At 34.5% G+C, this 13,032-nt stretch overlaps 1 protein-coding gene across 3 annotated transcripts in view; it reads left to right on the top strand.

Annotated features, from left to right (window-relative positions):
- The window catches only part of LOC120414375 (proline dehydrogenase 1, mitochondrial), a 63,949-nt gene that overhangs the window by 13,029 nt on the left and 37,888 nt on the right, over positions 1-13,032 (top strand). Inside the window, exons 1-2 of one of the 3 annotated variants that reach the window (XM_039575544.2) lie at positions 10,733-10,828; positions 10,993-11,114. In XM_039575544.2, the coding sequence (XP_039431478.1) occupies positions 10,996-11,114 (119 nt within the window). In that variant the 5' untranslated portion in view covers positions 10,733-10,828; positions 10,993-10,995. Of the gene's footprint in view, positions 1-10,706; positions 10,829-10,992; positions 11,115-13,032 lie in introns of those variants that run through there. The other 2 variants (XM_039575543.2, XM_039575542.2) reach the window with 2 other exon arrangements.

The following is a 13,032-nucleotide window of genomic DNA, read 5'->3' as shown; positions in this document are numbered from 1 at the left end:
TAGTGTTCAAAATAAGAGGTGGGCAGAATCCCTAAAAAGAGCGAACGAACCATGACTCACAAAAAAGAGCCGCGGTTCTTTTTTTCTGTTCATAGATGGAATGAATTTTATACTTGTGTCTTTATTGAAGTTTATAAATATAATTTATTGAATTTTCAACAAACTTTAGTACATATAAACTTGTTTTTGAGAACTGAAAATTTTATTTTAACTAATGCCAAATTTGTCAAAATTAACCTATGTAGTACTTTAGGATAACAGAATGGAATATAAATTTGAGCATTTCATACTGCATAACTTAAAAAATACCAAAAATCTACTAATAGCCCAGGAGACAGCGAAAAAAAAAAATCTTTTCGCACGATTAAACTTTAGCATTGAAAACTTGAATGTATTTAATCAGAATGTAGAAAAGAGTTCGCAGAATATTTTCTTGAATTTGTTTTGGTTTATTAATGTTTTTTCAAGACCCATGATTTTCAAGCACAGGATCTCCTCAAATTTAGTTTTTTTTCTTAAAATAATTCATAAAAGTCCAATAAAAAAAACTTTAAAAATCACACCAATCTTAGAAACAACCTTTTCATCAAAATTTTGAAAAAGAACGAAAGAGCCGCTCTTTTTAATGAGCGAGTGAAAATGAGTGGCCCCTAAAAAAGAGCGGTTTTGTCCACCTCTAGTTTAAGTAATGTTTGCATATCATCATTTTTAGTGAGAAAAGAGAAATTAAAAATAATAAAAAAAAAAATTACCGTGTATAATTTTTTTTCCAGTGTAGTCCTTATCCATACCAACTCTGCCGAAGACACCAAATCGATCAAAAAATCCTTCAAATGTATGGAAAATTACATTTACTGATGCAAAATGGCTTCCACCAAAGGCACCAAAATAGTTTCAGCCGGATTAAAAAATACAAAAAAAAAAACGAATGACCGAAATCTCAGAGAATTGCTCAATTGCACAGTTAAGACAATTACGACGAAATGGCTTAATATGTCAGCTTTTAAGCGATTGCACTGTTGTACCGTTATCATGTTAGGATTTAACTTCTGAAGCAATTCACTACCAAAACCGGAAATGTATTTTATGCGTGAAATATTTTGATTTTTTAAAAGTCAAAATACTGTAAATATTTCACTGAAATGAACCATTCGGTGGCTACATCCTGCAAACGAGGCACTTTATCCAAAAAATCTGTACTTTTCGATTGAAATTTCAAATTTCAAAAAAATTGTATGTAAAAAATTTCGTTTTTATCCAACATTCACTATTTTTTCAAAAGTGTATAACCCGGCGTCAAATTTTTTGAAATTGAGTTATTGTGAAAAAAAGTGAATGAAAAAATCGGCATGATTTTTTTCCGTGTACCTTTTTTTCTGGACAGTCCTCATTAATATTTACAACTTTGCCGAAAGCACCAAATTGATCAGCAAATTCCTTCAAAAGTTACAGATTTTCGAATATTTACGTACAATTTTTGTATGGACAGCTGCCAAAATTATATGGAGACTTGTATGGGCGAACCAATGAAACAAAATACACTCAAACCCCGATGGTTTGACACCAACTGTTGTCAAACGAACGGGGTCACTTTTTAGTTTGACACCCCTTTTACACGGAGTTCACACACACTACCAAACGTTTGTTTTGATAGTGTGCGTGAGCGCCGTGTAAAAAGTGACAGTTCGTCACTTTTTAGTTTGACTTTGACCAACCAACGGGGTACAAACTAAAAAAGTGTCAAACGAAAAAGTGCCAACGACCGGGGGTTGAGTGTAGCTTCTTTGATCATAGGGAAGGTTGAAATCGGCCGATTTAGTAGATAATTGCTTATTTAATTGTCTTCTTTACTATTCGACTGTCCTATTCTCGATAATAGTGATTGTTGTTTAAAATGTTACTAAAATGTAGATGTCGCCCACTTCTTTGGCGAAGACACCAAATCAATCAGACAATTTGGAAATTGAAATTTTGACGAATGTTTTGGACAAATAAAAAAATAGACAGTTACCAAAATTAAAGTTCTGATGCAAAGTTTAAAACAGCTGATTCGTCTAAATTGTTGCTTCAAGTGAAAGTAATGCTTAAAACAGCACATGTTGAGCTAGTACAGTGCCAACTTTCTTCTCGGTTATTTTCGTCAACCAATTTAAATTACCGCACATCGCTCGATCTACAAACCAGTTCAATCCAAACCCTCCCAAATCCGAGATCAATCGAACTTGCTCGGTGCATTTGCTCTTCTAATTTGTTGCTGAAGGATCAGTGAAACGTTTTTAGCAATCGAATGCTAAATTGATTCACACGACATCTGAATGAGCGGGGGGGAGTCGGTGGTATCAGGTCGATATCTCGTGACTTTGACGGGCTGACCGCGTCTTGACTGAATGACGCAGAACCACCGTGAGGGGGTAGAATTAGTACTGCTACTGCTGCAAAACCAGGGCAATTAAACTGGTCGTTAAGTATGTTATTTGCTGCTTGACGACGATTGCTGGGTTGTGATCTGCAGTACAAGGTCAAGGTTACTCCTTAAGATCTGGCTGGGGTAGGCAAAAAAGTGCAACTCTGAAGGATGTATGGAACAAACAACTTAGTAGAGCAACTTGCGGAAAACTAAGCCCGCGGTACAAATTAGCAGTTGTGAGTTGTCACTGCCACGCGAATGACGCGGCTAAGGATGAGTGCAACTTTTTTGATAGACGGGCAGTATAAATCACGCTCACTAAAGCAGGTGTAAATGAATATTTGCAGTTGCGTGACAAGTTATCCCTTGGCGTGGTGTATTCGCAATGGAATACTCGAAAAATTTGAACATTTTGAAAAAAAAATCGCATGAAAAACCGTAATTTTTACTTGAGTTGTGTACTCCATTCCGTGATTTTTTTTTCGAAGCAAATGGATTCAATGTTTTCCTTGCAGATTTCAATCCTGACTTTACTTTCTTAGTCATAAACTATTTCCAGATGTTCATTAACACTCTAACGGCAATGGACGGCTTTATCTTATTTAGGTTGTGATAATTGGTCCACACATGCATTTAGCATATCAGAACAGCTAATCACGGGCACGAGAAGTTTCTACGCAGTTATGTTTACCAAACAGCATTGAAAGGTGTTGTTAAGGCTTTACCCCGGCGTCCTTCCATTATGTTGCACTAATGTTAGCTGACGTGCTCGTTTTAAAGTTAATGACCCAGAATTAATCGTTCAAAATAATAATTAAAAATTTCCATAGGCATGTTGTTACACCCCGATGGCATCGTTTAACCCGTGACGGGTTGATCGTGGGTGACCCTAAATTAAAAACAATATTGAAAAAAAATGTCAAGCCTGATAAAAGCTCGTCAAGCCTCGAAAAAAAAAACTTCACAATGACCTGTAAACATTCATATCCACCTCCACCAGCTGACCGAGTTATTAGCCGATAAAACTTTCCACCGCCGGAACAGTGCACTAAATTGATCACGTGACGTAACACAATTGTGCTGTCGCAAATAAACGCGGCCAACATGCGATGTGAAAAGAGTGTAATTCTAGATAGGCTTCGCACAGACGCCGGCCAGTGCAATGAGCCGGCACCTGCGGTAAGGGATTACCGGCAAATGACAAGTTGCAGCGTACTACCAAGGGCTAACCCTTGGCTTTTCAAAAAAAAATATTAAAACACTTTTTTAGTTGTGCACTCGATTTTTTTTTTTGCTTCTGCATAAAACAAAAACATATAAATAGAGAATATTTTTTTTCGAAACGTCCTTCGGACATGGGCTAGACAACGCCTGCGGAGAGAACCTCGAGTTATTTATAACGCAAAGAAAGACCGCACACCTAATCCATTTAAGTTCAACGCCAGACCTTCCCAAGGTTCGTTTTTGCTGACGGGGCTCGGCAGGCTCATGTGCGAAAAGTAATTTGCGACTTTACTCTGTAGTCGTATGCAGGTTAGGCTGGTTCAAAATTTCACACACGCCTTCTTAGGAGATCTTAGAGTACAATAATGTAAACAATCTATAGAATTAGAAATTGGGATTTAATATCAAGAATTTGGGATTTAATATCGCATAGCTGCAAAATTTTAATAACATGCCCCTCGGAAATTGAGTTTGTTTTATTGATTTGAAAAGCATTTAAATGCTTCATACAATTGGACTAATTGTCAGCAAATCGCAAGTTGCACGAAATCGTTCCTCCGTCGAAACTTCTGAATCAGCCTGCACTGTACTACGTTTAGTATACATCTATTAAAATCGTGCTAACCAGCAAATGCACACACGTGTAGGCATTTGTTTGCTTGTATTGTTTAATTAGATAATATCCATTTATCTACACGGTAGCTCATTCTACAAAAGGGAACGTCGTCGTTATATTTAGTACAATTCTAGTTTAGCTTAGTTGTGTTATGACGAATTCAATCATGAAAAATTAAATGTGCAATATTGTATGGTTGATGTGGAAAGTATTTGCCACATCACTGTCGTGGCTTGGAATTTCTATGAATTATGATAATTTAGATAAAAAAATTATGATAATTTCCATTTGATATGATATCACAATATTTAAAGATTGCTGAACAAAGCTAGAAGCGTTAGATATTCTGTATGTTATTGTTTCGAGTAATACGTTATCCAACATCAAAATAAAGAGATACTTAGGAAGGAATCATTGTGTGGGCTTCCGAGTTAATGTAAATTTGAAACGTACATTAAATTTCCCTTTAAATGACACGTTCCAAAGTTTTTGAAACTTGTTTAGTGTCTTTTCGATGAAATATACGTATTTTTGGAATTTTAAGTACGCCATCAAATCGGGCGTCCAATTTTACAAAAAAAGTCCCTTTGACATAAAATTTCTATCTCATCACCGTTTCAGTTTGCAAATTATTGAAAAACACCTCTTTTTTCGCATTTTCAAAAATGAATGGGGTCGTACTTCCCCTCCGTCACGAGATATCAAAAAACGGATTTGTGATCAGGGACAAAAGTTACCCTTTAGGGTAAAGTTTCACGAAAATTGAAGAGGGTTCGGGGCAACTTTTCCCGATTTCGTGTGAGTTGGTAGAGAATCACCCATTTATAAAAGACTTGTTAAATTTAAACCATATTGTATTACAAATTGATGGTCCTGATGTCCTTGTTTAGATTGAATTGTAGATTATCACCAACTATTACTATTGAGCTAATTCTATAATTTTAAGCTTGAAAAACATAAAAAATAGAATCAAAACAAAGATTTTAGGACACTAAAAAAGAATTCCCGGGATTCAAAAAATATTTTCCCCGTATTCCGGGAAATTCAAAACCCGGGAAAATTGGACGCCCTAGCTTATATCATGCCAATGGGCGCAAAAACCGTCCAACTCCAAGCGAAACTTATTTTGGGAAACCGTGGAGATTTTTTCTTATCCCCTTAATAAAAAGTGGAGCATCAGCATTCAGCACATCCTGTCTCCCAATTTCCTTTCCTTATCTCTAGTATTCCCAATTATTGATTCCTAGCCAACTGGAACTCAGACAATCATCACATGGTGAAATCCTTTCTGCATTACGCTAAAAATTTTGGTTGAAAATAAAAATTTACAAAATCTTATTACAAAAAAAGTCATCCAGGACCATAAACCACGTGGACCTTTCTTTTTAATCTCATATGATGAGGGCTTAACTGCTTAAGAGCACACAGTAAAACTATTTTTAAATCTTTTTGCAGGGCATTAAACTAAACTTTTTCATCAACTAACAAAATAAATATGAAGACATTTGGATGTACCATTGCCGAGATATAACTATTTTAATATACTGCCCATGTTCGCATAAATGTCCCATATGCATAAACAGCAAGCTGATAAAAACGCATTTGAAGTTTGTCCCATACATAAGGCTACGTGTTAAGTTTTCGCGAAAAAACTGGATTTCCTCCTGATTTCTAGAACAAAGTACTGGATGTTATAGGCTCTTTTGAAAGAGACCACGATTTTGAACCAAACTGCATCAATAACATGAAATCGATGAAAATGCATATGGGACATTATGCAATCAGGGGCAGTATAGCAGTTTCAAAAAACGGGTACCACTATTTCATAGCACTGCTTTGACCAAATTGGCTTAAAATTTTGGTTAAGACTCGTTAAACCGGTCCTGTGTGCATGACGAAGACCGATTTTCAAAACTTAATCTAAAAAAAGAGAAAAATATTTTTATGTTTTTCTATAAAAAATCGTCAGTTTTTAATTTTTGTTTTTTTTAATGCAAAATTTCAAAATCGGTCTTGAGAGTCTTCACCCCAAATATCAGCCAATTTGGTCTATCCCATCTCGAGATATCGTGGCACCCGTAAATCGACTCGGTGTTCAGAACAAAAACGCTTACAAAGTTTAACAGTTCGCTTTGCGCATGGCAAAATTTTGAACTTAAATCGTCTCTTACTCCAGTTCAGTCACAGAATATCTTTATGAAACTTTCAGGAGTGATTGAAAATCATCTTTTTTGTGAATTTAGTGTATTTTCTGTAATATGAAATTTTGTGATTTTCTACATGTATGTAACCTCTTAACAAAAGTCGCCATCAATATCTTATCACTTGCGCTAACGATTTCAAAGCGCTTAAGATATAAAATTGCTTCCAACTACCGGCAACATGTTCTTTTGAACATTAGTAAGTCACTCACTTGAAAAATAATCCCGAAACATGTAAATAGCTAGCAAGCGCCATAAGAAAAAACAAACGCGCCAAGTCTTTTGACGTTTGAATTTTGACGACCCATTCCAATCGAAGGCTGAAGTAAACCGAGCGAGAAGCGAAGGCAAATAAGGGAGCGTTCTTTTATTACGTAACGCAGTAGGGGGGAGGGGGGGGGGGTCGGAGGCCGTGTAACGCTCCATGCAATTTTTTTAAAATTTGTATGGAAATTATGTTACGAGGGGGGGGGGGTCTAAAAGTCCGATTTTTCACGTTACGTAATAAAAGAACGCTCCCTAAAGAACAAAGGGTGGCCACCAACACCACCAGCAGCGCCAGTAGAGTTATCTACGTGCGCATGTATAGAGGATTTGCAGCAAAGCTAAAAGACACATGTCGCCATCTATAAACAAATAGCGTAAACCTATGATTTTTTGAATAAATGTGTTTTTTCCTTCATAATCAACATTTTTATAAAACTTATGCAGGATTCGGTTGAGAAAAATTATTTCCAACAATTTGGTGTATAACTTTCCAATATTTGTTTGATTTTTCATGAGAAAACTGTATATTTAGAAAAAGATAGTAATTTGGACTATTTGGCAAGAAAGTCTGTCAAAAATCAATGAAAATTGTTGGATATACGTTACCACATCTGTTATCAACTATATAACTGTTTATTTCATTTATATATACGGGGAAACTCATTTTTTCGTGTTCCAAAACATGTTTTTTAAAGAAAAAGTTCACAATTTTTTGCGCGCCCAAAAATTGATGTTCATTATTTTAAAGCAAAAAAATTTTCTCGTCTTTTGCAACAAGTTTCATTAAGATTGATGCAGGGAATCATGAGAAATAAGCGATTTTGTTCTTCAATTCAGCAGAAAGAAATACGATTTTTGGCAAGTAACCTCATTTTGGCGCCACCTACATTTGAAACACAGGCGCGCTGCAAAACCTCAATTGCGTGTACGTACACGGAAAAGATTGAGGTTAAATTTTGTACCCACCAGCAAAAATAATGGGATGCTAGTGTACGTGAGCTTGGGCTTAGATAACTCTGTTGGAGTGAGCCTGAAATTTCATCACAATTGGCAGCACTAAGCAGACCCAAAAGAGCGCTGGAAGAAAAAAGATCTAAGCTGAAAATAGGAAAATGAACGTGGCCCAATGCATTCTCGACTGATTAGAATACATTTGGGATTTTTTTTAAATGCTTGTAAAAGGAATAGAATAACGTTTAGTAAATGTGACAATAAACAGAAATGTTCACAAAAAGTTGCTCTACTCGTTGGTGTACTTGGTTTTACTAAATTTCAAGGAACACACCAGATATTCCAGCATCATTCAAACACGACCACTTAATAGGCTTAAAATGCGTATATTTCCCCTATACACGTGTAATCAAAGGCCGTAAGCGCTATGTCGTACCGTCCCTTTCAAATGTTGCTCCAGATATTAAGAGCGAGTCCACGAGCAAAGCATACCGTAAAACGGGGTGACTTTGATAGCCGGGGTTACTTTGATAGGTTTGCGATTTTTCCGCAAAATGAAGATTACAATTAAAATACGTAAGGAATGGTTCAGAAACATACTGACCGTGGTAGAGAAGTGTTCAAAGTACCTCATGAAGAACTTTTCATAAATTTTTGAAAAGTTTATAAAGTTAGTTAACTATAGTTAAGAAAATGTGGATGAAAGCCATTATTTTAAACTTCTCAAAGTGTCATGATTTTCTCAATGAACATGATTTTTAATCGGAAAACGGAATGCATTTTCGGATTCTTTGGATAATTTTCCACTAGGAGAAGGTTAAAAAAGTTTGTAAATAATAAATAATATGTGTTTTTGAAACACAATTAAAAAGAATCTCCAAATTTATAGGCAAATTCAGTTGAACAAATTTCATGTAAAATGTGAAAACTTGTGATTCGTGCTTCGAATTCAGTTTAAAATGCAATATAAATCGATAATTTTATAAACAAAACTATTTTTAACAAATTTCAGGCAAAATTCCGACTTTTTAACAATTTTACCTAAAATTTATATGTATTTTGTTAAAAAGCTTATACACTTAGTTAACTTAATATAAACATTGATTTTTTTCTTACAAACTATATCAGCTACTTTAGTGATGGTACATTTAACGTACAAATTAAGTTTGAACATCTTAAATATGATTTTAACAAGAAAAAACTATGACTATCAAAGTCACCCCGGAATTAAAACCAAGAATTTTTTACGTAACTATTTTTCTAAACACTATTGAAAAAACTTTTTTTCCAAAATAGTGCATGGACTTTGTGTGGCCTACCCCAGTACATGTTTTAAAAATAATAATCTTGAGAAAAACCTTACCTGTTGGAAAATATTCTAAAAACAAATTGAAATCCTATCAAAGTAACCCCGGTTTACGGTACCCATCTCGCATCGACCTCACCAATCTGCCTGAAATTTTCAGGGGTTGTTTGTACATATATAACTAGCATCTGGCCAAAATATGAGCACTCTAGGTCAACGGGAAGTGGGGCAAATCGGGACACAAAGTTTGAAGGTTCAAAAACGTAAAAAATCTTTAAAAGGCTATAACTTAGGCAAAATTCAATTTAATTTCAAAATTCAAAATGCATCTTAAAGGGCTTCAAAAATGCAACAAAATGCAGGAAGAAGCACCCCAATTGGTTAATTTTAAAGGGAGTTTATGGAATTTTAGTGAAAAAATAGCATAATTTTCAAACTCAAATTATAAAAAGTGTTCCATCCAGATATCAACTCGGATCGACCTGCAGCTTGTAGGGGACATCTGGGACTACCATCTGACCATCTGACCGCTTCGGGTAAGGCAGTTTAACATATTGAATAGACACTTTTACTTTTAGTGAATTTTTTGGTTGTAAATTTTTGCTTGGGGGACCACTTAGATCCCATTTTATGGTGATAATTTTATCATATTTGTGTTCCTGAGACAATATCACAATAGTAACATACATAAAAATGTATATTATCATCCATTTTAACCCTTTAAAAAATAAAAGATAAAAAAAATTAAGAAGCTGCTTTTTTTTTATCTTTTATGCACTTGACAACAAGCCGTGATTCGTTATTTTTTGTTATCATCCTCACATTTGTTCAATCGCGCTTGGGGTGGGGTGCGTTAGTTTGGGCAAATTGCGGAATTAAATTGAACTTTATAGCTTTTTTCGGCCATTCCGGCAAACGCTATTGTGCGGTCGTAGTCATTTTACGGCCCGGAGTTTGGGGCACCCTCAACTGTTTGTTCGTTCACAATCTCGAGTGGTTTAGAATATTTCGTGACGACCGGACCATGGCTGGACGATTCGACCTTGACTACTGATAAATCTTATTGCAAAAAATTTAGCACCGTCTCGCCTTGATTGCTGTCATGATTCTGGGGAAGTGTGTGATACATTTGCTAAAACCACAGACTAATAAGATGTGAAACTTTGAGTAACTTTTAGTCATAATTCTTTATTTAACAGTTTCACGTTAGATTAGTTTTTTGTTTAACCTAAGTTAACATAATAGATCATCTAACTAACCGAACTGACTGTGATTGAATCTAAAGATAAGACCAAACTGCATGTAATTTGAACAGACAAATAGACGTGAAACTGTGAAAAATTTGTTGAAGAGTAAGACCTTTTTCATCGTTACAATTTCAATTTCATGCCTGTTTGTCTGTAGAAATATCATATGTCAGTAGTTTTGCTAGTTATTTCAAACATCACTTATATTATACAGATATTGCAGTGTTACTAACAAAATGTGAATTTTCTCTATTCTCTTCCATCGTTATATGCCTGCTCTCTCTCTCGAATTGGAATGAAAATCACGACAAACCATCATCTGGTCTCGAAACTCAAAATTTGCTGCTTGACTTGCCTGTGTGAATGCAAAAATCAAAAAAACATCAACAAATCAACAAAACAATTCGGAACTGCTTCATCGTGTACTACGCGCAACAACTACATAAAACAATACAAACAATCAAACATGCAACAAAACAAAAAACAGCTGATGAAAATCGCACAAACCATCCTCGGCGAAAAGCTGTTCACCCTGATCATGAAGTACACATTCTACGGTCATTTCGTGGCTGGTGAAGATCAAGTCAAAATTGTTCCAACACTCGAAAGGTACATTGCCAGCGGCCAACGACCAGTCTGAATTTATTTTCTTTTTCTTTTTTCGCTTTTTTCTTTTCTTTTTCCGTTTTTCTCTCTTTTCCATGGTTTTGGTATAATTTTATAATTAAAAAAAAAAATCCGTGTTTCTCCGAATCCTCGCGGGGCCCGTGCAGATCATGAAGCTGACCAAAGCCATTATGGGGGACAAGCTCTTCGTCCAGCTGATGAAGTCGACGTTCTACGGACACTTTGTCGCCGGAGAGGACCGATTCCTGATCGTGCCGACGCTTGAGAGGTTTCTACTCGTCTCACACACACATCACTCAGAGCAGCAGAGGAACTTTCTTGCTTGGCCCCCCTTTCGCATTTCGTTTTGCACTCTGAATGATGAATAAGCAAAAAAAAAACGCAAGAATTTTCCTTTCATTTTTACGTTCTTAATAAATGTGTTGTTGAGTGTACAGGAAAAGAAATAATCATGCTCAAACTTTGGACGAACAAATTTGGCACTTTATATTGCTTAAATTCAAAATTTACGTGACGTAATCACGTGCTGTTTTATATTCTGAAAGAGGAAGAATTCAATGATTGATGTTATTCTTGTCACTAAAAATTACTTTTTCCAAATTAAAAAAAGTTATCATTTTCCAATAATTTGCTGTTAGTCTGTAAAGATACTTTCAAACATTGGCTTCTCTTTGTTATTTTTATTTTTTGTTTGTTTTAGAGAAAAAAACAGCTCCAAATTTTTGTCAAGCTCTTTTGCAAAAAAGCTAGGAATATTTAGACCTTTCTTTCAAAAATAAGTCTGAGTAACATGATGCTATATTTGAAGAATTGTTTCTGAGACTATTTGATTTTTTGATCCATTTTATGGAATTTTTGAGTACTTATAAAATTTTCCGCTTTCTCACAAAAGTTACAACAAATCTATTTGAAAATTCGTAAAAAAATCTTTCCGAAAAATTCACAACATTCTTGGAACATTCTGCAGATTATTATAATTTCATCGGCGAATACCAATTTGAAAAAAATAAACATTTCTTATGGATATTTTTCTTTAAATTTGAGATATCTAATTTTCAAGTAAAAATTCAACCTAACGAAAACCAAAATTTCTCCAACTATATGTTTTTCCATGTAATTTTGTTCGCTGAAGCTGCCCTTAGAATGCAGTCAATGTGTCATATTTTAGTCATATTTAGGATTTCTATAGGATTACATGATTATTCTACAATAACTTAAAATAAAATTTTGCTATGGCCTAGTGTCGCGTCGTTTGATACCTATATTGCAAATTATTAATTTTAATATTTGTAAAATTACGGTATTTTGTGCAAATTTTAGTATTTTAGAATAAAAACTAAAATTTAGTCAAATATTAACACAATTTAAGCCGATTGATTCCGACATTGCAAGTTGATTTTTTTCAAATGTGCAACAAAAAAATATTATGTTTTGTGAGAATCAATTTAAATTCCTGCATCGATTTATAAAAAATACCCATACTGTATTTTTTTTTTAAATTATTAGGAAAATACGGTATTCTGTAAAAATTGTTGTGTTATTTTAAAACTTGTCAAATTATCAAAATAAGGTTTTATTAAAACCTTGTTTTATTTTTGAAATTAGTTCAACTTAGGAATTTACTTAAAATAAGTTATCTTTGCTTTGGTTATGCAATAACCAAAAAAAATATCGTATTTCGATAGCGATTAAGTTACTTCCATCGTTATCGTCCAGATGATTGTTATAGAAAAATTGATATCATTATCGAACCACGATAAGGTTACCTTGGAATAATTTCGATTTGTTATTGTTAAGTAGAACTCTAAAAATCACGCCAACTTCACCGTTGAAAAGTCTGTCTTATTTGAGTGCTGAAAAGTAGATCTTTTCAGCATTTATTTGGAAAAGTGTTGCTATTCGATTCTGTTATTTTTGGTACAGAAAAGTAGGCTATTTCGTCGTTCAAGAATGACAGGAAAAGTAAGTAGTTTCACGACGGAATTGCAAAAAAAAAACACTTTTTTCAAACTTTTATTTAAATTCAAGTCACAATTAAAGAAATATGAAAGCAAATCATTGTAAATATATTTAAGTAACTTTTACTTTTATATTTCATCAGGGAAATTTTATGCATCGGTGGTCCCCTCGTTATGTTTCGTTCAGCCCAGTAAACGAGCAGCATTCAGTGACTGGGCTACGTTCTC

The sequence above is a fragment of the Culex pipiens genome, chromosome 3 (assembly GCF_016801865.2).
Source record: "Culex pipiens pallens isolate TS chromosome 3, TS_CPP_V2, whole genome shotgun sequence".
NCBI lineage: Eukaryota > Metazoa > Arthropoda > Insecta > Diptera > Culicidae > Culex > Culex pipiens.
This window is presented reverse-complemented; position numbering and strand designations above follow the sequence as displayed.